The sequence below is a fragment of the Arvicanthis niloticus genome, chromosome X (genome assembly GCF_011762505.2).
Source record: "Arvicanthis niloticus isolate mArvNil1 chromosome X, mArvNil1.pat.X, whole genome shotgun sequence".
NCBI lineage: Eukaryota > Metazoa > Chordata > Mammalia > Rodentia > Muridae > Arvicanthis > Arvicanthis niloticus.
In genome coordinates this window covers 54,692,391-54,718,567 of record NC_047679.1, presented here as the reverse complement: position 1 = coordinate 54,718,567, position 26,177 = coordinate 54,692,391, and the positions used below count along the sequence as shown (strand labels likewise).

Sequence of the window (26,177 nt, the reverse complement as noted above, 5' to 3'; positions counted from 1 at the left end):
CTGAACCGCCATTCCTGACTGCGATTTATTTAATTCTTAGGATGCATTCTTTCTGGTTGCTTTCCAAGCCTGCCTCACAGCTGTCACCATGAAATGTTGTTTTTCTCACTGGAAATATGAGTTAAGTCTGCATTTTTTTAATTCCCTGGATATTTTTCTTTCTGGTATTTACCCTGGTTTTGTAACAGTACATCTTTAAGTTACATGCTCCAAAAGAATAGATGTTCCTTGTGTCTTTAAGTTTTAGAAAATTATCTTTTATACTCAACTTGATTTATAATTTGGTTGAATTTTAAATTCTAGGTTCAAGTTGTAGTACTGTCACAGATTTGCAGTTCCCTTTTTAAATTAGTTTTTATTAATACGTTTTGTTCTTTGATAATTTCCCACATGTATATAATGCATTTTGGTTACTCTTGCCTGTCTCCTCTTACATCCTTCCCACCTCTGCCATCTCTCCTTTTCTTACAAATCTCTTTCCCATATTTACTAGTTTTTGTTTTAATTTGTGTCCCACAGAGTTTAACTGGGGCTGTTTATACGACCCAGGCTTTGGAACTAACCATCAGGGTTTGAGAGGATGGTGGGCTTGCCACTGTGTATGCAGCTGGATTCCATGCCTCCCTCGTAGAATCTGTTAGTTACCAAGAGATCTGCTGTAGGTAATAGGGACTTATGGGTCTCTTCCCCTTCCATAGCTGACTGTTAGTTAGGAAGGCTCAACTTGTGTGGACCCAGAGCCAGTAGTAGGTATAGCTGCTGTGAATTTATGATTTTCATTGCTGGGACAGGCATAGAAGATGGCATTTCTTAACACTTCTCCCTATTTCCTGAGGTTTCCTTTGTATCATTCTCATCATCATCTGTGTGGGTCTAAAGCATCATGAGAGAGTGGTCTATCTTCAGTGACTTCTAAATCTGCTAATCTGCTAATTCCTAAAATATTCTTTCCCACCAAGAGTTGAGACCCTAAACTCATTTAAGGGATAGACTGAAATTGGGAGACAAAAGGGCTTAGGAGCTGGGGTGCTCAACTATTCTATGCTGCTACCCTTTAATGTTATTTATTTTTCTTGCTACTTTATTTTTTTGTTTGTTTGTTTGTTTTTGAGACAGGGTTTCTCTGTGTAGCCCTGGCTGTCCTGGAACTCACTCTGTAGACCAGGCTGGCCTTGATTCTTGCTACTTTATAACTCCAATTTTTGCTTGTGTTATGAATCATGGTGTAAATATCTGTGCTTTCTGGTGAAGCCTGTGAAAGGGCCACTTTATAAAAGAGTCCTACCCAAAGAGGTTGCCACCCACAGGTTGAGAACCAGTGGCTTAGGGTCTTCACTCTTGCTGACTTTTAGGTTTTAGAGGGTGACCAAGGACTAACATTGCAGCAGGACCATCAGATTAAAAGAGATAAAATTAAGACAGCAGTTGAGTACACAAGGTCCAAATATTAATAGCATAACCACCCTGATAATGTCTGTCTGTCTGTCTATCCCATTTCCACCATGAAAATTTAGATATCCAGTTCCAAAGTCCTTCAAGGGGATAAGTTTTGGTCACACTCACACGACTTCTGGGCAGCTGTGTAAAAGGAAAAGAAAGATAACAAGAGGTTAGACCACAAACTAGAGTCCCCAAACACTTCTGGCATGTCTTGCTTGTGGCCAGTACAGAACCAAAGATATTTTTGGCTTCTGGCCAAGGACATGAATGGTATTGCTTGTTTCTGAGATCCCAGATGTAAAACTGTCTGCTTTCACAAGCACAGCTTTTTGTCTCGGGAATGTATGACCATCATATCACTAGCATGAAACAGAGAGTAACTTGGGACCCACAGTCATGACAATGAAATAAACAGAACAAATACTGTGATCACTGTGTCTGTGGTAAAGATAATGGCGCTATTAACACTTCCATCTTGCCTCCTAACTGCATGTGACCAGGAGGAGTGCTAGAGCACAAAGGCAGAATATTAAAGGTGGCTCCTCCCTCACCTCTCAGCAGTCAGGAGAGTTGGCCCCAGGGTCATGAAAGTGGGTGAGCTGGCCCTGCCCCTCACTGGCTTCCTGGTCAAAAGTGGATCCTGACCTCGACTGGGCAGCCCAGATTCAGGGCTTTGAGCTGGCCCACCCCAACATCTACCCCATCTATGAACTGCTGGAGCATGTGAAAGGGCTGATCCTGCTGATCCAAGGCTGCAGGATCTCCATGACACAGGACAACAGGCTATCCAAGAGGAGTCCTGGTGAGGATCCTGTATTACTGGTTTAACAGAAGCCAGAGGCCTCAAACCAGACCAATGACTCATTGCAGTGAACATTTGCAAGTAAAAATGAGTGGACAAGCATGCCAGCGGTGGTGCACGGCTTGGGTGGCCGTTGTCAGAGGGCTGCTGCGTCCTTCTTCCCGAGTTTGAATCTGGCTGTGTCTCCCTCTTCCTATGTGACTCTCTTGCTGAGTCTCATGGGGAAAAAAAGATGAGTGGAGACACTGTGACACACTGCAGCTTCTACGATGAGATGTTTTTTCTGCTTTGTTTTTTTTATGTTTTGTTTTTCTTTTCTTTTGGGGGGAGTTTGTAAGGGCAGAAGGTGGATAGGAAGGTTAGGGAGATGAATGGGATTTGGGTGCATAATATAAAACTCACAAAGAGATGCCTTCCTTGGGTACTAGCACAGCCTAGAATATAATTTGCAGCAGGGCCAAGCACATTCTCTCCCACTGAAGCCCAACCAGGCAGTCCAGTTAGGAGAAGGGGATCCAAAGGCAGGCAACAGAGACAGAGACAGCCCTTGCTCCAATTGTTAGGGGACCCACATGAAGACCAAGCTGCACATCTGCTACAAATGGATTGGGGGGGGGGGTCTAGGTCCAGCCCATGCATACTCTTTGGTTGGGTGGTCAGACTCTTGAGTCCCCATGGGCCCAGATTAATTGATTCTGTAGGTCTTCTTGTGCTGTCCTGACCCCCCTGGCTGGCTCAATCCTTCCCCACAATCTTCCACAAGCCTCCCAGATATAGGTGCCTTGAATCACCTACACTCCTATAAGTTCTTTTTTCCTTTAAGTAAACCCATTTTCCTTTAAGTAAACCCATTTTCCTTTAAGTAAACCCAATAAAGTAACTGGTTCACCAAGTTCAGTGAAATTGTTACTCGGGTGTCATTGGTGCCCTGTATGAGATGAGTACACATTTGTTCATGTTTACCTAGGAAAAGTAATGCAACTGTTCAGAATAGTTTTTTCTCACAATTTAAAATGTTCTAACATTTAGTTTTGCTAATGAGAATTCTGATTTTTGTTTTTTCTTTTGTTGTTGTTGAACTGAGGTTGAACCCAGACCCTTGGGCACACACCAGGCAGGATTTCTTCTTTACGGGTGACCGACTTTTTTCTTTTTGAAAGTAGTTACAGTTTTCATTTCCTGATTTGTAAAACATTTTTGTTTTCTTTTAAATGATTCTTCAAAGTATTTATTTATTTATTTATTTACTTGTTTATGTATCTCTGCCTGTCTGTCTGTACATCTTTTTGTATGAGTGCCTGTGGAGGCTGGAAGAGAGTGTCAAGTCGGGGCTGGAATGAACAGACATTTGTGAGTTGCCTGATAGGTGCTCGGGTCTAAACTCTGGTCCTTACAAATTAGCAGCAAGCATTCTTAACTATAAAGCACCTCTATGGCCCTTAAAACTTTTTTTTAAAAGAAAATTGATTTTTAAGTTAATATATAACATAAAGGGTTCCAACATTGCATCTTTATACCACATACATTTGTATCCTTTATAAGGATTTGTCCCCTTCTCAGTGCTAGTCCTCAATCTGGCTTTCTTTGCCTTCTGTCTCATCTGTCCTTTAGATATCTTTTCCCTTTCTTCCCACGATTCCCTCTCTAATTTCAGGACCTACACACACACACACACACACACACACACACACACACACACACAGAGAGAGAGAGAGAGAGAGAGAGAGAGAGGCCAAGTTCTGTATATGAAAGAATACATGTACTGTTTGTTTTTTGTGTGTGTTTGACTTCTTTTACTTAACATGACAATCTCCGGTCCCATTATTTACTTGCAAATGTTATAATTTCAATTTTCTTTATAGCTAAATAAAATTCCCTATTTATATGTCTTACATTTTCTTTATCCATTCATCTTTGGATAAGCATTTAAGCTGGTTCCATTTCCTGGCTATTACAAACAGAGCAGCAATGAACATGGATGTGTAAGTAATCTGTGGTATGTTGACTATAGTATGAAATTATATAATATCTTCATACGGGTTATTTCTCTCCCCTGTGAGTGTAGTAGGCCCCAATCCTAGCCTCCTTTCTAAGTTTCTCATTCCATCTGTAGTCAATTCTGCTTGCTCTGTCCTTGTCTATATGATGCTGCTTATCAGCATTTATTTGGTACTTTGTAATTGTTTCTGTATATCTAAAAACAAACGAACTGGGCATTGTGGTACAGGCTTGTGATCCCAGCACTCAGAATACTGAGGAAGGAACACTCTGAGTTCAAAACCAGCCTGGATGACTGAGAAAGACCTTAACTAAACAAATAGATAGGGCTGGAGAGATGGCTCAGAGGTTATGTGCACTGACTGCTCTTTCAGAGGTCCTGAGTTCAATTCCCAGCAACCACATGGTGGCTCACAACCATCTGTAATGGGATCTGATGTTCTCTTCTGGTGTGTCTGAAGACCGCTACAGTGTACTCATATAAATAAAATAAACAAATCTTTTAAAAAAAACAGATAGGTAGATAGATAGATGAAAGAAAGAAAGAAAGAAGAGAAGGAAGGAAGAAAGAAAGAAGAGAAGGAAGGAAGAAAGAAGACATTTAGGGAGCCAGCCAGCCAGCCAGCCAGCCGTGGTACATGATACAATTTCATCTCTTTTATGTGTGGATAGCTATTTGTTCACTTGGTCTTTCCCTGAATAGGAAGTTTAATCAAGATGGTTGCACAACAGATCAGGGGTTGTACCAAGTAACTTTTCTTTAGAAGGGAAGCTGCCTTTTTTCTTAAAATTTCCTCCCTACCCCTCCTCCTCTAGTCCCAAGAACAGACTGAGGTATCATTCTACCAAAGTTCACTCTGGGAACCAGTGAGCATGTTGGGGGTTCTTCCATAGGTGAGAGATTCCCTACAGGAATGTGGGAGCTCCTTTGGACCAACAAGCTGCACTGGGAAGTCCACCTAGCAGGGATGATTGCTTTCTCATAGCCATGTAGACAGTCCTCTCCCCTAGTCGGACTCCGCCTACTTTCTCTAGCCCAGTCCCCAAGACTTAAAGACTACGTGCAATCAGGGCAGAGCTGCCTAGAGCTGGTTGGAAGGAGCATCTGAACTGAGGTGAGGGTCCCATGACACACCCTACCTACCCTTTCCTTCTAAGAGGGAAGGTAAATGCTCAACTGGACCAGATGAGCTTTTGAGGTCAGGCCCAACAGAACTCCTAAAGTTTGGTGGCAATTTGGACAGTTCCGTACAATACCCCCAATGTCACATTTTTAAACAATTCATTAGCTATGGGACATTAACACCTGCACTACCTTAGCTTTTCCCAGATATCTCCAGCCGTGTTTTACTTCTATTTTTTAAACATGGTCTTGTTATAGCCCAGGCAGGTTGCAACTTGGGGGCCTTCTGCCTTAGCCTCCTAAGTATGTGCCACCATGCCCAGCCTGTTTTGTTTGCCTTAGAAAACCCTGGGAAGTAATAATTTGGTTCACTATGTGAAATATGTGGATAGTAGGTGTGTGGGGGCATAACAGGGAGCCAATAAGAGCATTTGTTTCATGGGCAGGATTTCACTTCACTTCTTGGTTTCCAGACCCCCTTATTTTGACCTCGAGTACCTGTCAGCTCTGAAATGGCAACCTCTCTGGGATTTTTCCAGACACATTATCCCATTCCATTTTGTTTTATCAGCTGATGTCATTCCCAACCTTCCAGAAGTTTGTTAAGTCCATTTTCTTAAGAGCTTACTTATTCCTTTATTAACATTTTAATAGGACACCCAAGAAGACTTAGAGAAGCACATTCCTTCAGTCCGGCATCTTCAATTAGAACTCTTTCGTCTTTAGAAAAGTATAATGGTAGGCTTTTGCATGGATGTAGTATAGTTTATCAAATGTCCAAGTGATGGATATTTGGGTTATATCCAGTTCTTCACTTTTTCAAGCAATACTGTAATGGACCTCTTTTGTACATAACTCTTTGGGTACCTGAGCAAATATTTTTGTAGGATGGATGTATAGAAATAAAAGTGGTGATCTTCACTATATTATTTTAGTCTTTAATGTAGTAACACACATTACAAAGAAGTGAATTTAGCATGCAACATTTCTCAAGTTAGTCTGACTAGTATCTAATACCTTTCATATAGTAAATGCTTAGCAAATACTTGTCGAATAATGTGTTAATAACTAATAAATTAGGATTTTTCATGGTATGGTACTCGGATAGGCATGGTATAGGTGTAGTTTTGGGGCTGGAGAAATGCTCAGCACTTGGGAGCACTAGCTGCTCTCGCAGAGGAATTGGGTTAGATTCTTAGCACTGCCATGATGACTCGCAATCACTTGTAACTCCAGACCCAGGGGCATACAATGCCTTCTTCTGGAGCCCTCCCTCGGGCACTGCCTGCTCATGGAGCATAGACAAACAGGCAGGCAAAACACCTCCACACATAATTTCTTAACAAGGAAAAATGTGGTCTTATGGTATTTCATCTAATTTGAAGCAATAACTACAAAGTACATCCTCATGTATGTACTATTACAAAAGAACAAGTTACTGTCAATTAAATCATCACACTGGACATTTTACCATTTAGAATTTATGCTTTATAAGTGTTGAAGATTTTCTTTTCTTAGTATTGCTGTATGTGTTCATGTTGTTCATGTATATGGAAGTCAGCTTATGGGAGTTGGCTCTCTCCTTCTGTCATGTGGATTTTGGGGATAGACTCAGGCCGCAAGACTTTCATCATTAGTGCCTTTATCTACCTACTTTGTAGGTCCAAAGATTTTCTTTTCTTTTTAGTATTTATTTATTTGATGCATATGGGTGTTGTATATCTATGCATCAAATGCAAGCCTTGTGCCAAAGGAGGCCAGAAGTGGGCATACTCCTGGGACCAGAGTTACAGATGGTTGTGAGCTACTATGTTGGTCCTGGGCATCTAACCTAGGTCCTTTGGAAAAACACCCAGAACTCTTAACCATTGAGCCATCTCTCTAAATTTTCATTAAGACTCTCTTAGAAATGGATATATATGTCTGTGTATATGTACACACACCTGCATATTATATACACAGATATTTGTTGATAGTTTTATTGTTTGAGATAGGGTCTCATGTAGTCCAGGTGGGGTTTAGACTCCCAGCAATCTTCTTGCCTAGTACCTCTTGAGTGTGGATGTGAGTGCTACCATGCCCATCTTGGAAGCGGACATCGAAGGCATGTCATTCCTGTGTGTGTCACAGAGAAAACAGTACTATGAAATAAATTGGCTAAGGTGTTAACACAGTATCTTTATACTTGAAATCTGATGCCTTGAATTACTATTGGACTGTCGCTGTATAACACTCATTGCAGTTAAGAACATGGATGATTACTAGGGAAAATTAAAGAAAAAAAAAAAGCCTCCAAGTGTCTCATGGCTTCCTTTCATAGCCTCATATCCTTTCTGTTTTAATGCCGCTGCTTTCGGTATCTTACCAGAAGGTGTCAGGCAATGACAAGTGCTGCTGCATCCAGCAGAGATGCTAAGATTTCAGGAACTGTCTGATGTGTTTGTTTCAGAAAATTCAAAAAATACGAACAAATGTGCATTTTTGGATGGAATTCAGTTGGTAGAGTGCTGACCTTATGACCACCTCATAAGCCAGATGTGGTGGAACATGCAGTAGTTGCAGCATTTGGAATGAGGAGGCAGGAAGATCAGAAGCTCAAGGTCATCCTCTGGTACATTATGAGATTGAGGCCAATCTGAGCTACATAAGACATTGTCTCAAAAAAAGTCGGGGTCAGGGGAAATGGAAGAGAGGCTGGAGAGCTGGCTCAGTGGTTAACAGCAACTGCTGCTCTTCCAGAGGTCCTGAGTTTGGTTGCTAGCACCCATGACAGCAGGCTCAGAAACATCTGTAACTTCAGTTTCAGGGTGTCGATGCCTCTGGCCTCTGTGGGCCCCTGCCCTCAGGCACACACACACACACACACACACACACACACACACACACACACACACATCTTTTAAAAAGAAAGAGAAATGTGTATCTTTGAATCCATTAAATACATAATTCCTATCATTTTGTCATTTTGCTTTTCCTGAATCAACTAAGTTCTTTTTATCTAAATTTATTTTTTTCTTTTGTAACCTACAGTCTCAGAAGACAGGTTTGCAATTAGTTTCTTTTTTTCTTTCCTCCTTGTTCAATGCATTCTGATCCCCAACATTCCAGTGGTACTCTGTTCTCGCTCCTTGTTCACAGCTATTCAACAACCTACTGTATTTCCCATTGTAAAAATGAGTTACAGCATCTTAGACAGTCTCTATCCTGCTGTCTGTTTTTTCTTGTCTTATTTTTTAAAGAAAAAAGTTATTGTTGGGCATGGTAGCTCATACCTTTCAAGAAGGAGGAAGAAGAAGAAGAGGAAGAAGAAGAGGAGGAGGAGGAGAAATTTATTTTTAAATAAATTGGCTTCACACTTTTTAAAAAGATTTATTTTATTATTTTATGTGTATGAATGTTTTTCTTGCATATATGTATATATCTATACCATGTATGTTCCTAGAAAGTAGACAGATCACAACAAACCTGGGAAGTCTCTCCTAGAGCCCTCAGATGCTGAGACCTCTTCTAGGAGGTCAGAAGAAGGCACTGGGGAACCTGGAGTTAGAGTGGTTTACATGGTTGTGAGCCATGCTGAGGGTGCTGGGCATTGAACCTCAGCCCTCTGCAAGAGCAACGAATGCTCTTAATCTCTGAGCCATTTCTCCAGCCCCAATGGTTTTTTTCTTTTGTGAAAAACACAACTGTCACCTTGAATAGGATATGAAATAGTTTATTTTAGATGAAAATATCAATGAATATGGCCTGAAAACACAGATTTAAGTCAGCCACCAAAATTCCAAAACCCATGTTGTACTAGTTTCAGGAAAGGCTTTTTAAAAAAACAGCAATATAGCCCTCAGATGCTGAGACCTCTCTTATAGCCTCCAGTGCTATTTGCTAATATTCCTAGCTTATATTCTAAAAGGACTTACCTAATAATCACAAGGATGCTAGATCATACAGAGAGGTGGACAATAAAAAGCTAAAGATGGCCCAAGATAGATTGTAGTTAGGGCCCTGTACCTGTGACATTTCAACCTCTCCACAGTCATCGATGCTCTGTTAATTGACCAGCCTTTCTAAAATGTTCAATGTAAATATGGCATTTTATCAGGAACTTAATATTTGTTTGTCTGTTTGTTTATGGGGGTAACTTTCAGAAGCTGATTATCCCCTTCCATCACACAGGTCGTGGGGATTGTCTGTGACAGTGCCTTTACTCCTTAAGCTATCTTGCCAGGCTCATTGATGAACTTTCGTTCATGTTTGTTTGTTTGTTTAAAGATTTATTTTATATATATATATATATATATATATATATATATATATATATATATATATATATTGTAGCTATCTTCAGACACACCAGAAGAGGGCACCAGATCCCATTACAGATGGTTGTGAGCCACCATGAGGTTGCTGGGAATTGAACTCAGGACCTCTGAAAGAGCAACCAGTGCTCTTAACCACTGAGCCATCTCCCCATCCCCTCATGTAGCACAGGCTGGTCTCAAACTCACTCTGTTGTCCAGGCTGTTCTTGAACTTCTGGTCCTTCTGCCATCATTTTTTTTTAAAGATTTATTTATTTATTTTATATATGAGCACACCACCATTGCTTTCTTCAGACACACAAGAAGAGAGCACCAGACCCAATTACAGATGGTTGTGAGCCACCATATGGTTTCTGGGAATTGAACTCAGGATCTTTGGAAGAACAGTTGGTGTTCTTAACCACTGAGCCATCTCTCCAGCCCTTCTGCTATCATTCTTAAGTGCTGTCATTATAATAAACCTAATTTGTGAAGTATTGGGAATCAAACCCAGAGCTTTGTGCTTGTTAGGCAAGCACAGCTAACATATCCAGTCCTCCTTTTTATAGCTTTGAGTTATAATTCATATATCCCACAATTCACCTTTGTGAGTGTTCTTGGCTTGTTCACAGAAGTGAGCAGTCAGTGGAACATTTTATTCACCTCAGTTAGATATGTCATATTCATTGGCAGTTGCTCCTTATTTCTTCCCAACCCACCTAGCCCTTGACAACTACTAATCTATTTTGTTTCTCTGTATCTTTTATGGACATTTTGTATAAATGAATATATGGTCTTTTGTGATTGGTTCTTTTCACTATACAGTTTCCAAGGTTCACATAGTTTATGTATTTAGAGAGGTATTATTTATTATTTAGGGTGATTTTTAATTACATTTTTATTTGCATTTTTTTAAAATTCACTGTACATCCCAATTACTTTCCCCTCTGGTCTCCCCTCACACAGCCCCTTCCCCCTATTCCCTCTCTCCTCCTCTTAGAAAATAGAGGCTCCCCTGGGTATCTCCCCAACCTGGCACATCAAGTATCTGTAGGGCTAGGTGTATCCTTTCACACTGAGGCCAGACAGCCTAGTCAGAGGAACAGGATCCACAGACAGACAGGCAACAGCTTTAGGGAGAGGCCCCTCTCCAGTTGTTGGAGGACTGACTGAAGACCAAGCTGCGCATCTGTTACATATGGGAGGGGGTTAAGTCCAGCCCTTGTATTATCTTTGCTTGGTGGTTTAGTCTCTGAAAGCCCCAAGCGTCCAGGTTAGTTGATTCAGTTGGACTCCTATGGAGTTTCTATCCCCTTAGGGGCCACAATCCTTTCTCCTATTCTTCCACAAGAGTCCCCAAGCTCCACCCACTGTTTGGCTGTGGGTGTCTGCACCTGTTTCAGTCAGCTGCTGGGTGGAGCCTCTCAGAGGACAGTTATGCTAGGCTCCTGTCTGCAAGCATAACAGAGTATCATTAATAGTGTCAGGGACTGGTGTTTGCCCATGGGATGGGTCTCAAGTTGGGCTAGTTATTAGTTGGTCATTCCCTCAGTCTCTGCTTCATCTCCTGTCCCTTCATTTCTTGTAAACAGGATAAAATTTGGCCCCACTACACCATGGGGACACTTGCTTAACTATGCTCATAGCAGCTTTATAACATCCAGAAACTGGAAACAACCTAGATGTCTCTTAATTGAAGAATGGATGCAGAAAATGTACATCTACTCAATGGAATACTGTTCAGCTATTGAAAACAAGGGCATCATGGATTTTGCAGGCAAATGGATGGAACTTGAAAATACCATCCTGACTGGGTAACCCAGACTCAAAAGGACCAGTATGGTAGGTACTCACTAATAAGTGGATATTAGCCATAAAGTGTAGTATACCCATGCTACACTCCACAGACCCAAAGAAACTAAGAAGGAAGCCACAAGCAAAGATGCTTAATCTTACTTGGAAAGGGGAATAAAATAGTCATAAGAGGCAGATGGAGGGAGGGCACTGGGTGGGAAAGGGGGCGAATAAAGGATGTGCAAGAAACTTAGGTTGGGGGAGGCTCCCAGCAATCAATGGGGGTGACCTTAGCTGAGACTCACAGCAGTGAGGACATGGAACCTGAGAAGACTACCTCGTGCAGCCAGGCAGGACCCTTATTGGAACAATAGGGACAACAACTCACCCTCAAAACTTTCAATCCCAAATTTATCCTATTTAGTTATTTTTGAGCCACGTTTTCTTGTGTAGGTCAGGCTGGCTTTGAAGTTGACATCCTTTTGTCCCAGATGCCTGAGTGCTGGAACTACAGGCATGTGCCACTACTCCTAGCACCCAGAATCTTACTTAACTGCATGGCTGTACTAGATTTTATTTATCCATTAATCAATTGATAGGTGCTTAATGTTGTTAGTTTTTAGCTATTAGAGTAATGTGCCTAGAAATACTGGGTATATGTTTTCTGTGCATTTTCATTGATTACATACTTTAGAGTAGAGCTGGAATTATATAATTCCATGTTTAGCATTTTGAAAAGCCACCAGACTTTTTCATAAAGGGCATACCATTTTACATTTCTATGAGATCATCCCATGCCTTTACCAATCCTTGGTATAATTGTTTTTTTTTTTTTTAACATAGCCATCCTAATGGTTATGGTCTTAATTTTTAGTTTCATATCGAGCTGGTATTGAGCACTCTTTTCTGTTCTGTTTGGCTTTTTATACATATTTTTGAAGGAATATCTACTGAGATGCTTTGCTAATTTTTAAAATAGGTTAGTAGGAGAGAAGAGGGAGACTGTTCACAATCCTAAGGAAGAAATAGAGAATCATTTTACCTTTATTGTGGTAAAAAATATATAACACAAAAATGATTTTAACCATGTTTTTAACTGCAAGTACATGTGCCACACACAGCATGTATGTAGAAATCAGAGGAGAATATTTGGAAGTCAGTTCTTGCCTCCCACCTTCCACCTTGCAGGGTCTCCTTGTTTTTGCTTCTGTGCAGCAACATACTCTGGGCTAGACTGGCCTGTGAGTTTCCAAGTCCCTTCTCCAGGGAGGTGTGTTGTGAATGCAGATGTGCACCACCACATCTGGCTTCTTATATAGATTCAGTATATCACACTTAAGTCTTTGGTGCTGATCCATCTCCCAGACCCTTTAACCATTATTTTAAAATTAATTTACAATATATTTTATTTAGTGTGTGCACACACCTGGGCAACAGCATGCATGTGAAGGTCAGAGGACAACTTGTAGAGGTTCACTTTCTCCTTTCATAATATGGATTCTGGTGGATTAAACTTGGGTCTCAGATTTGGCAGCAAGTACCTTCTCTGCCTGCTGAGCCATTTTTCTGTCCTCTCTTAACTATTTTAAAATGTGTAGTTCTATATTATTAAAATTCATGCCATTACATTTCATAACATTCACATTGTCGTAAAACTGTTACCACTGTCCATTTCTGGAACATTTTCAATTTCCCCAGATAATCTGTGTACTCATTAAGTACTGTCTCTCAACCCCTCCTATGTTCAGCCCCTGGCAACCACCATTTTTAGTCTCAATGAATTTGACTACTTTACAAACCTCATAGGGGAGGACTCATGTAATATTTGCCCTTTTGCTATTGGCTTATTTCCTGTAGTGTAATGTCTTTAAGTTTGCCTATGAGTAGCATTTGTCCACATTTCATTCATTTTGATGAGAGCTTAGGAATAGCCTTTGGTGCTTGTGAACACTAAGGAGAGGAGAGAATACAGCAGTAGTCCTTCTAAGGACAGTGCCACCTCTTTGTTGTCAAGAATACTGCTAGGGCTGTGGGTTCCAAGCATCAGGCAGCTCCTTGCTTTCCCTTTGCTTGAGTGTACACCAAGAACTGGAAGTGCTGAATCTCATGTGATTGCATGCTTTAAGATTTCAGGAGTCACCATGGTGTTTTCTATAGTGGTTACAGAATTGTATATTTCAGCAGCAGTGCATGATGGTCCCAATTCCCTCATGTCCTTACCAACATTTGATACTTTCTGGTTTGTTTGGTTTTTCCTCCCCTCCCCTGGGGTGTTGTTTTAGTAAAAATCCTCTTAATAGATGTGAAGAGGTTGTCTTATTATTATTGAGTTCTAGAGTATTTTAGATACAAGTCTCTTACCAGACAAATAATTTGCACATATTTCTATTATGTATTGGATTTTCACCATCTCTCTTTTTCCCCTCCCTTTGCTACACTCTTTCTCTCCTTTCCCCTTTCCTTTCCTTCCTCTCTCCTTCCTTCCCTAATTTCCTCCCTCCTTTTCTCCTTTCCATGCTTCCTCCTCTCCTCCCCTGCTTTCATTTCTTTTCCCCATGTCTTATACACAGAAAACTCCTGGAACTCACTTTGTAGACCAGGCTGGTCTCAAACTCACAAAGACCCCCCTGCCCCTGTCTATTGAGTACTAAGACTAAAGGTGTGTGCTACCATGCCTGGTACTCATTAGTTTCTTGATAGTGTGTTTGAAGAACAAGAGTTTAAATATTTGTCTATCCTTAATTCTGTTGCTCTGGATTTGGCATCATATCTAAGAATCTCTCATCAAAATCATGGTCATACATTTTTATCTCTATTTTTTAACAAGAGTTTTGTGATTTTAGTGCTTACATTTAGGTCCTTGGTCTATTTTGAATTAATTTTACACAGTGAGAGGTAGGGTCAAACTTTCTTCTTTTATCCATACCTAGTTGGTTTCTAGTTGGCAATAAGTGGTTTGTTAAAAATATCTTTCCTTTCATTGTATTTCCTGGCACTCTTGTCAGAAGGCTCATGACTTTATTTCTGGACTTTCAAGTTTCTTCTGTTAGTTCATATATCTGCATTTATGCCTGATACCACACTGTCACGATTACTGTAGTTTTATAGTAAGTTTTCTTATGTTTTTTTTTTAAATTTTATTATTTTTTTTCTTGAGGCTGAGTCACATGTATCCCAGGATAGCTTTTTCTATGTCATCAAGAACAACCTTGAACTTCTGATGTGCCTGCCAAGTGCTGAAATTCTATGAGTGTACAACCACACGTGGTTTGTGCAGTGCTGGGCATTGAACCTAGGACAGCAATGCCCTAGGGCTGGCTCCCTGTATGCTCAGCAGGCACTATATATACCTGCTGAGTTAGATCTCTAGCAGCCTGGTAGTAAGCTTGTTAAATTCTTTTCAAATTTTATTTACAGGTGGATCTCTGTGAGTTCAAGGTCATCCTGGTCTATACATCGAGTTCAAGGATGGCCAGAGGTGACCTTGGACAAGAGAGACCTTGTCTTATTTTTTTTAATTTACTAGTTCTGGTTTGTTGAAATTTTTGTTTCAAGTTTTAAAAAATATTAGTTGAATATTTGAAATGAATACATATACAGATAATATTCTGATGAACTTATCTTACAAGTAATTTTTCTAGAGCCACATTTATTTGCAGACTAAATTTTCCAGAGGCAGAAAATTGTAGTGGATACAGAAGTAGTGTAACGCGCGCCCCCAAAATCCCTTTTCGCCCGCGAATAAGGACAAGAGGCGATACGGGTTTACTGCCACGAGGAACTTTTTACTACTGGACACGATAAAGCGGAAAGACCCAAGAAACCGGAAGAGGGTCCCTTAAATACACCCTAGAGTGACGTATTCACTTCTGAATGGCTGCTTGCTCACTACCCAGTATTACGCCTCGGGATAGGCCAGTGGTTTGGCGCTCTTTCTGCCTAGCAGCTGCGCAGAATGATTGTTTATTGCTGGGGAAACATGTGGCCAGCGCCATGTTGGAAAAACGCACGTGTGCGGCCACAGCGGCTCACTACAAAGTAGGGAGAATAGTTTTCATTTCTTTTGTTCAAAAAGGCATTTCCTATGGACTGCAGATGGGTTAAGAAGAACAATTGTAGGGGACATTGTTGACTATAGAACCATGGAGGGCCTGTGCACCTCAGCCGGGCACAATTGCTGTGTATCTCTGCTGAGTTCAGAATGTTGGATCTTCCTTCCATGCTTAAGGTCAAATGACATTTTCTCTTCATGTGTTAGAGGACAGAATCCATTGGGGGGAATTCTCAAGAGCTATGGATGCTGTCTACTTGACTCTCTTGGTTACTAGGGGATCCTATCAGTTCTGTCATTCTGAACTGAGGCTCGAGGAGACATGAGTTCTAGCTTTCTCCATTAAGTTGAGGTAGGTGACATGGGGAGCAAGTAGGCTAGGTTTTGGAGTGTGTAGTGGTGAATATTGGTTGCCAACTTGGCAGGATCCAGACACACTGGGAGACAAGCCTTTGAGCAAGTCTATGAGGGATTATTTTGTTTCCATTAATTTATGGTGAAAAAAAATTTACCCTAAATGTGGGTGACATCATTCCTGTGGGTTGGGGTCCTTGACTTGAATGAAAAGGAGAAAACCAGCCAAGCACAAACAGTCATTGATTTCTACTTCTTGACTGGCATTGTGGTAATGACCTTCTTAATCTCCCATTGCCATGATTTCCCCACCATGGAACCCTTGAACTGTGAGTCAAAGTAAACTCATTTTCCCTTAAGTGCTTTTGTCAGGATACCTTGTCCAAGGAACCCTCTTCAGTTAACTTCCCACTTCCTTTACACTCCAGCATCTCAAGTCATTTGCAGTTGAGGGAAGGTTGGAAGGACTTCCTGAATTTTCATATGAATTTTAGAATCATTGCATCCGTTTCTGTAAAGATGTCAACTTGGAATTTTAATGGTAATTATCCTATGGCTTAAATCCATATAGTTCAATTTGGGGAGCATTGCCTTCCTAGCGGGATCAAGTCTTCTGATCCATGAGCATGTGCTCTTGAGTGGAAGCTGAATGGAGGATACATTAATCTTTAAGCCTCATTACCAGAAATGTGCCTCTTCTGCTGGAGCCTCCGGTCGTTGAAAACATTGTGGAGGCCCTTCCTGAGGATATACTCTAAGTCCAGCTAGGACTTGGGATGAGAAGCATTACTATCTGTTTGGTCATATCTGCTTGGAGTGGAACTTCTATCATGATGAGCTGGGCTGGCTTGAGGGTGTGAGTTCTCAAGTGTGAGTTCCCTTGTTCTTATGGAAATTTAGTTTCTTAGTTTGCTCTATGCTTTTATTGCATAGAGTTTAAGTGGTTGTGTGCTTGTGTGTTTAGACAATTCTCAACAGCTATAGCTATCTCAGCAGGGAATGCAGAGTTCTTTATACAGCCCTTTTGAAGTGGTAGCTCCTTCATTTTGTTTTGTTTTGTTTTGTTTTTGTTTGTTTTGAAAAGATAGGGTCTTACTATGTAGCTTTGGCTGTCCTGGAACTCACTATGTTGACCAGGATGGCCTAGAACTCATGAAAATACACCTGTTTCTGCCTTCCAAGTGCTGAAATTAAAAGCATGTACACCTATGCCTGCCTAATTTCTTTTGAGACAATCTAGCTCAGTAGATTACAGGCCTGCATCACCACGCCTGGCCTTTAAATGTTTGAGTGAACAGTATGACTCTTCTTTTCTCTTAACTTTAGTGTCTGCCTTACTATGATAGACATATCTTAGGTAACCCCATGGTGTCACATCTTGTATAATCCTCTCCTCTCAATGACAGATAGCACTTGTAACTTGTATCATTCACAACATGTGGCCAAAATTGAACTCCCTCAATGAAACTGCAGTCTGTGACAATGGTAATAGTTTGTCATTTTCATGATTCTATCAGGTTATAGAAAACTTTATTTCAACCAGATAGAGTTAAAAAAAACCTTTTCCTATTATCATTAAGGAAGCAAATTACCATGATGCAAATCGTCAGCAGAGAAGGCCATAGCAATCTCTAGGAACTAGGAATGTCAACCCTAAAATCTCAGGACACTAAATTCTGCCTACAGCCATGTCAATTTTGAAGGACATCCTGATGTCAAACTGCTAGCTTTTGTCTTCAACTTGTTTTCTGTCCAATGGGATTCTGAGAAGAGTACCTAGCTCCTTTATACTTGGACCCCATGACCTAGGGGGACTGAGATAACAGACAGAATTATCTTAAAGCGCAGTAGATAAATAAAATAGGTAAATTGTTGATTCATTTAGAATTTATTTCAATGAATGGTTCTAGGTATTCCTAATTTTAAATTAACTTGTTTTATCCCTATAAGATCAAGTTTTTTCCTTTCTCTTTCATTAAGATGGGATCTTACTATGTAGCCTCAGTTGGCTTTCCATTTGTTATGAAGCCCTGACTGGACTTGAATTCCTGGTTCTTCTGCCTTAGTCTCCCAAATGCTGTGTCACCTGGTAATATATATATATATATATATATATATATATATATATATATATGATATATGTTGTGGCCCAGGGGACAGAGTGGGGGCTAAGACAAAGACTCACTGTCTAGCTTTGGCTCATACATTACATATTTAAAAACCTTAATATGTATACAAATAGGTTTTATGCTATTCTAATACATGTATATCATTGCATTTTGGGTTTATCCATCTCACCAAAGTCTTAAAACTAAATATGCCATGTTCACAGATTTGTTAGCATTTTTACTTTCTCGATTTGGAGCTGAGCTGGCATATAGATTGCTTGATAAGTGTTGGCCTTCTGTGAATTCTTCCTGACGGTGTCCCTGTCTTTCTGTGGGCCCTTTCTTTCTTTGGCGATTTCAGAACACTTACTGCAGTACTGGCTAACCTTAGCTGTTAGTTTGACTATATCTGGAATCAACTAAATCTCAAGCTGCTGGGAACTCCTGTGAGGGATTTTTCGTGACCAGATTATTTGAAATTAAATTAAATTAAATTTGCTATGAAAGTTAAATCTGGCCTAACCTTCTGGTAGCAGTCCACATAAAAGGACATGAAAGAAAGCAACTGCTTGCTGGGCAGTGGTGTTGCACGCCTTTAATCCCAGCACTTGGGAGGCAGAAGCAGGTGGATTTCTGAGTTCGAGGCCAGCCTGGTCTACAGAGTGAGTTCCAGGACAGCCAGGGATATACAGAGAAACCCTGTCTCGAAAAAAGGAAAAAAAAAAAAAAAAAAAAGAAAGAAAGCAACTGCTTTGTTCCTGCTTGCTTGCATACTCATTGGCAAGTCCATCTACCTTGCTGCAAAGGCACTCTTCCACTGGTATTAGAACCTCCTTCAGAGTTCCAATGGAGACTGAAGACCAGCCGCTTTTCAGGAATCTGATAGTCCTTCAGCTTCAGATTGGGACTGCTGAGACACCCAGCCTCATGCAACTTCCAGATTCTCAGCCTCTCCAGTGTCAGACAGATAGCCATGGTTGGACTGGCCAATTGAACAAATTCTCATACACACATGCACACACACACACACACACACACACACATATATATACATATATACACACACATATATATACATATACATATATACATACATACACATATATACATATACATACACATATATATACACACATATACTATGTATATATTATGTGTGATTAATATAAATATATTAAATTCATATATATTCATGTATATATATTCATTCTATAGGTTCTGTTCTTTTGTTTTGTTTTTTGAGACTGCCTCTGCCTCCAAGTGCTGGGATTGAAGTTGCATGCCACTACTGCCTGGCATAGGTTCTATTCTTTTAGAGAATGCTAACAGTGTATTGTAATTTTCTGTTTATATGATTACCTTCCCTACTACATTGTGAGCTCCTTGAAGATAAAGACTGACTTAACTTCTTAGCAGTGTCTGAATGTGTAATAGAAGCTCTAGATCTTTTTATTGTATGAATAAAATGAAAACATAGAGCAAACATATCAAGAAATGCTTATGACTTAAAGGGATCTATGTAAAGTGTTGTTTTAAGCCTTTCTGAAGAATTAAAACCCCTCTAAAGAGTGTTATCCCCATACATCTTCATGTTTCATTGTTGTGAAGAGACACCATGACCATGGCAACTCTTATAAAGAAAAGCATTTAATTGGAGTTGGCTTATAGGTTCAGAGGTTTAGTCCATTATCAGCATGACAGGAAACATGGAGCCATGAAGACAGACATAGTGCTAGAGAAGTAGCTGAGAGTTCTACATACAGATCTGCAGGCAGTAGGAAAAGAGTCACACTGGACCTGGCTTGAACATTTGAAACCCCAAAGCCCCACAACCAGTGACATACTTTTTCTAGCAAGGCCACATCTACTCCAAGATCACACCTTATAGTGCCACTTTCTACTGACCAAGCATTCAAATATATGAGCCTATAGGGCTATTTTTTCCATTAATTTGTTTATTTAGTTTACATCACATCATGATTGCTGCCCGCCTCCTCCTGGTCCGCCATTATAAATCCCTCCTACCACCACCCTCCCCTTCTCCTCTGAGAGGGTGGAGGGAGTTATTTTTATTCCAATCACTACACCATATCTCACTTAGAGATGGAGTTATACTAGCCTCTCTATATTCATTCCATCCTGTAGTCACTCCTTCCCTAACCTGTGCTTGACAGATAAATATTCAGAACCCCCCTAGCAGAAACTAATGGAGCCAGAATGTATAGTCCACAAATGGTATAGGCTAAATAGATTTCCTAGGGTAAGGATTATCTTCACCAGCTTCTCCTTTTCCTGAGGTTTTTACTTACTTTATGAATGTGATCCTTTAAGAATTAGGGAAGAGAGGCCAACGTAGTGGTAGATACCACCTTTAATCCCAGCACTCAGGATGCCGAGGCAGGTGGATCTCTGTGAGTTTGAGGCCAGCCTGATCTACAGATCAAGTTCCAGGGCAGCCAGGGCTATACAGAGAAACCCTGTCTCCAAACAAGCAAATAAATAAAAATATGAAAAAGTAAGTAAGTAAGTAAATGAATAAATAAGTTTGATAGCACAACCTCTAGCATAACTCAAGAGTAATTCTCAGCTGTAAAAAGAGGGGCTCATCGTCATCCCTGAAGTATATCTGATACAAAGGAAACAATTCAGGTAATGATGCTGCACTCTACTTGCAATTACCAGAAAGGTGGTGTTCTATGTAAGTAACAGAAATAATGGAAACTAAGACTTTGTGTATTACTAGGATTGGCCTTAAGGGCAGACAGGGATTTCCCTAGACTGTCAGAAGGAAAATTATTCCAGCCATTAATATTGAATAAAAATATTGTGTATATCTTGTTTCCTATTCATTGAAACATTATTTATAATAGTAAAAATCTGAAGACAGGACAATGCTTATTCCAGAATACTTTAACAGTATGTTCCACTAAGCTAAGTGTGATAGCACATGCTGCAAATCCTAAATACTTGAGAGGCTGAGGCAGGAGGATTGGAAGTTTGGGATCAACCTGGTCAATGTAATGAGACTCTGTTTCAAAAAAAAGTTTTTTTTTTAAGGGCTGGGGATATACTTCAGTGTTAGAACAATTGCCTAGATTGCCTGAGATTTTTGGTTTGATTCTCAGCACTGTAAACAAAACATAACAAGACTGAAGGTATGGGTCAGTGATAGAACATTTGCCCAGGATGCTCCAAGCCTTGAATTTAATCCTCAAGAAACACTACAATAAGCACTACAATAAATAAACAGAACAAGGAGAGGTAAAAGCAATAGAACTGGCTACACTTAATTACAGGTGACATTTTAAAAGTTCTGGACTCTCAAAATTGGCTCTTTTAAGTAAAGTGATGGAAAAAAAAAAAACAGTTCCCCTTTTTACTAACTATCAAAACAGGTCATGCTAGGTAACGGGGTAAGCGCTCTACCACCAAGCTGCTGCATATCCAGCCCTGAAACAACTTTTTTAAACCTGAAAACCTGGAGATTCTCTCAAAAGTGAGAATCCTACCATCTACTCCCGAATGCTTGATTTAACAGTGTCGCCCATTGCTGCATCTTTTGCCATATGAGCACAAAGTCACCATCTGAGTGCCTTCAGATTCCCTTGAAATCTTCATTTCTCTTCATTGCTGTATTTATGCCTTCTCACTGATGCCTTTCAGGGGCTCGTCTTTCCCCTTATTGCTCTTGGCTGTAACCTGCATATTTCTGCCTTTTCTTCAGACACAGCTGGTTTATCCAACCCTACCACTCACACCAGGTGTTCTGTCTCTTACTTCCAGGTCCTTGGATTACACTGGCTGCTCTCCATGAGGTAAACTTGCAGAGTCTATGATTAAACAAACAAAAGGTAGGTAAATCACAGTACAGCGGTTCCTTAGAGGGTTAGCATTCCTAAGGTAGCATCAAGGGGTTATTAGAAAGATCGGAAGTAGGAAGATAGACTAAAAACTAGTAGACAGAATTTAATTAAACTTGTAACAACTTTTGAAAAGGTTTATATCAAAGTTGCTTAAAAAGAGAATGACCGGTTCCCCTCATAATGACCAGCAGTTAGTAAGAAGCTGGGTGCTGGGATTCTAAGGATCTTGCCATTTGAGTAGATCTGCCTCATAAAGGAAATGAATGCTAGGCACACTGAGCAGGGAACTACATGGAGGGTAAGAAGTATGTGGGGTGGGTTCACAGAGTGGGACTTGGGATGAGACACTGTAGAAGCTTTAAGGAGTCCACATATGCCATCTTCTTGATAGTTTGGACACAACTGAGGAAAGTAAGAGACAGGTAAATGGAGCTCAAAATGCCAGAATTCTTACTGAGGAAACTTCCTGAAGGGACATTGTTTAAATGTGTGGCCAAGGGCCACCTTTGTTTGTAACAGTCTCATTATCTCACTATTTAATCCAGGCTGTCCTCAAATTTAGGATTCTTCTCAGTTTCCAGAATGACTCCATACCTAACCTGCCAAGCAGGCCTTTTAAATACTTTCTGGCATGAATAAGAGACTTACTTATCTGGGCAAGCTGGGTCACCAGAGAGCTTGGGAATATCAGAATGGATCTACAGACAGGGTGACTTAAATAGTGGGGACCAAGAAAAACCGAGCCATACAAACACCAGATTAAAGCCATTAGACTGGTTCCTTTTTTTTTTCTCCAGAGATCCCTGTAAGGACACAAAAACACAAAGAAGTTCCCATCTTAGCAGTAGACACTGCTCTGCTCAGAGCTCCAGAGCCCTGCTCCTCCCTGTCCTATCAGGCTCAGCTGGGGCTACGCTAAAATCTACTGCACTCCTGAGTATAGAGCTGGCATATTACCCTGGCCTTACCATTTGTAGTACCCTATAACCTTGGGATGCACAGTGATTTTAGAAAGCAGAGGCAGGGGGCCGGAGAGGTGGTCAGTGGTTAACAGTACTTCCTGCTCTTCTAGAGGACCTAAGTTCAGTTCCTAGCATCTACGTTGGATACCTCACAATCATCTGTAACTTCAGCTCCAGGGAAGGTGCTCTCTTTCAGCTTCCATTAGCACCCAGATGTGTATTGTGTGTGTGTGTGTGTGTGTGTGTGTGTGTGCGCACGTGCATATGTATATGTGGGGGTGAGTGTGTGTTTATGTGTGGTTGTGTGAGTATATACACTTGAGTTCAAGTATCCACAGAAGCCAGAGTCATTGGATCAAATCCCTTAGAGCTGGAGTTACAGGTGGCTGTGAGCCATCTGACATGGGTATATGGAACTGATCTCAGGTCTTAACTGCTGAACCATATCTCCATTCTCTCAAGAAGTTTTTCCTCCAAATTTCCTCCAAAATTTTCCTCCAAAAGAAAAATTTGGAGGAAAGCCTGGAGGACAGAAAACCGAAAATGAAAGAAATGAACTTACAGGGAAGATGTTATAAAATAGGGTATTTTCTTTTTTAAGTTTTGTATGTGTGTGTGTTCACTTGGTGTGTGTTTTCATGTACATGGGCAGGTGTGTGTGTGTGTGTGTGTGTGTGTATGTGTGTGTGTGTGAAGATGATACCAGGTATTTTTCTGGATCACTCTCCACTTTGTTCTGGAGTTTGCTTATTGTATTTGGCTAGACTAACTAGCTAGCTTGTCCTGGGAGGTCCTCCCAAGCACTGGGTTTACAGGTGGCCTGACTGGCTGGGTGATCAGAAAGCTGGTTCTCCTGCTTGCATGGTAAGTATGTATCTTCTGAGCCCAGGGCATTTTCTTAAGGTGGTAAAGAGACTATAAACTAGCAATTACACTTCCCCCCCAATCCTTTTTTGATACAAAGTCTCACTGTGTAAGCTACTGGCAGGCCTGGAACTCACTTTGTGAACAAGGCTGGCCTTAAACTCACAATGATCCACCTGCCTCTGCCTCATGAGTACTGGGATTAAAGACATGCATCTCATGCCTGCCTTACTTGCTCCATCTCAAAATGAAAATAAAATTAGGGTGCTTGTTGTTGCCACTATTATTTAATATTACTAGTCTTGGGGATTTTGGCCAGCATAATAGATTTGAAATAGCAATAAGAGGAATCAATATTTGAAAAGATAAGAGAAAATGTCATGTAAAGAGACTCAGATGATCTGTGATACAAAATGGTATTTACTGAGGGTATTGGAATTGAAAGTAGGGGAACACACACTCCAGTAGAATCCAACAATGCACTCCACCACGGAGAAGGCTGCAGAGTTAGCTGACAGCAAAAACAGGAAGTTTAATTGTGTTGCACAGTTTACCTGTCAAGAATTATGATTCTAAGAAAAATTTGCTTTTTTATTTTAAGCATTTATCATCATCATCATTATTGTCAACATTTTTCATGTGTTTGTTGTGTGTGTATGTGTGTGTGTGTGTGTGCGCGCCATGGAACATGTGTGGCAATCAGCAGACAACATTAAAGAGTTTTTTTTCCTTCCACTGTGGGTTCATGGATAGAACTCAGAGCATCAGGCTTCTGAAGCAAGTACTTTCACTTGCTAAGACATCCTACTGCCTCTAAATATACTTCTGGAGCTTATTGGCCCACTGCAGATCAGTTCAGACCATACCATTGTTCTAAGGAAAGAGATTAGTTCAAATAGTCCTCAGAATGTTTGTTTTTCAAAGCAAATGTTTTCTTTCAGCATGTCAGCAAGTTCACAAGGTCAGTGCTACAGTACAAGATGGAATCAGGATCACAGAATGACGTCACTGTCATCTTTATCTCATGAAGTATTAACAAATCAGTAGAGATCCTATTGTCAAAGTCCAGCTTTGACACAACTGGGTCTGAAGTCTGAAGTAGGAGGTGCAGGATCTGCAGAGCACACGGACACAGGAATCTTCTTGACAGCTCGGACAAGTTCTCTCTACTTTATTCCTCCCCTCCCCCAACTTATATTCCTCAGCAAAATATCTCAAGCAGTATAAAAATTATAGTGTGGTCATATTCTATTTTTCTTTAAGTGAATGATTACAATGAGTTCCCCAGTACCTTTATGTGATTAAATGTTTTACATATTACAGGTGAAAAAAATATTTCTAAGAACCCACATACATTCGTATCTAAGCAACTTGTTATAGATTAATAAAGAAATCAAGTAAAACACTTTTCTCAGCCAGTTTCTCTTATTGGCAGGCTGTAATTTGCAGTTACAAAGAAAGGATCAATCATCTTATTATTTACCTTAAAAAGTAATCTGATGCACACCTCTAACCACAATCCTAGAGGCCTGCAGCCATTAGTGACCACCAGATGAGACCCCTACCCCAATTCCCTGCATACTGGCCCCTCTAGGAAGACCCAGCAGCAGTGAGCTCCACCCTGTCCATTCTGCAACTCCATTTTCTAGGCCAGCCTGTTGCTACCAGGGCCAACCAAGTAAGATCCACCAATCCCAACCCCCTGCCTGTTGGGTCCTTGGCAAGCCCAGTAGCTGTGGGGTCTGTTCTGTCCCCTCTGCTCTCCATCTTCTGGTCTACACCTCTAATCATAATCCCAGAGGCTTATAGCCATTGATGACCACCAGTTGGGACTCCTACCCCATTTCCCTGCCTGCCAGCCCCTCTGGGCAAACCAAGCAGCAGCAAGCTCCGACCTGCCCCCTCTGAACCTCATTTCCCAGATCACAACTTTGCTTGCATCCTTGGAGATCTGCTGTTGCACAGGACAAACAGAGGCCTACAACCATCAGGAATCACCGCCAGCTCTACTTACAGCCCCAGAGGCCTGTTCCCATCAGGGACTTCCAGGCCTGCTAATACTATGGTCAAACATATGGCTAAAGGTTAGTGTAAGAACAAAATCAACAAAAGCCAGGGGAATATGGCACCACCAGAACCCAGCTATCCTACAATGGCTATCCATAAATATACTAACACACCTGAACATTCTAAGAGAATGACCTTAAATCTAATCTTATTATGATGATAGAGGCCTTTAAAGAGTAAATGAACAAATCCCTTAAAGAAATACAGGAATATACAATCAAACAGGCAAAAGAAATGAACAAAACTGTTCAAGACCTGAAAATGAAAATAGAAGCAATAATGAAAACACAAACTGAGGGAAGATGTGTTTCCTGGAGATGGAAAACCTAGAGAGAACAGGAACAACAGAAACAAGCATCCCCAACAGAATACAGGAGATGGAAGAGAGAATCTCAGGAATAGAAGATACAATAGAAGAAACTGATACAGTCAAAGAAAATGTTAAATCTAAAAAATT

The 26,177-nt window shown here is 40.6% G+C and overlaps 1 protein-coding gene across 2 annotated transcripts in view; it reads left to right on the top strand.

Moving 5' to 3' along the window:
* Snx12 (sorting nexin 12) overlaps positions 1-25,058 on the top strand; it is a 113,912-nt gene extending 88,854 nt beyond the window's left edge. For both annotated transcript variants that reach the window (XM_076919140.1, XM_034485136.2), the window contains 2 exons: positions 21,748-21,815; positions 24,595-25,058. In XM_076919140.1, coding sequence (XP_076775255.1) covers positions 21,748-21,778 — 31 coding nt within the window. In that variant the 3' untranslated portion in view covers positions 21,779-21,815; positions 24,595-25,058. The remainder of the gene's footprint in view (positions 1-21,747; positions 21,816-24,594) is intronic.
* Positions 25,059-26,177: the final 1,119 nt, after the last annotated feature.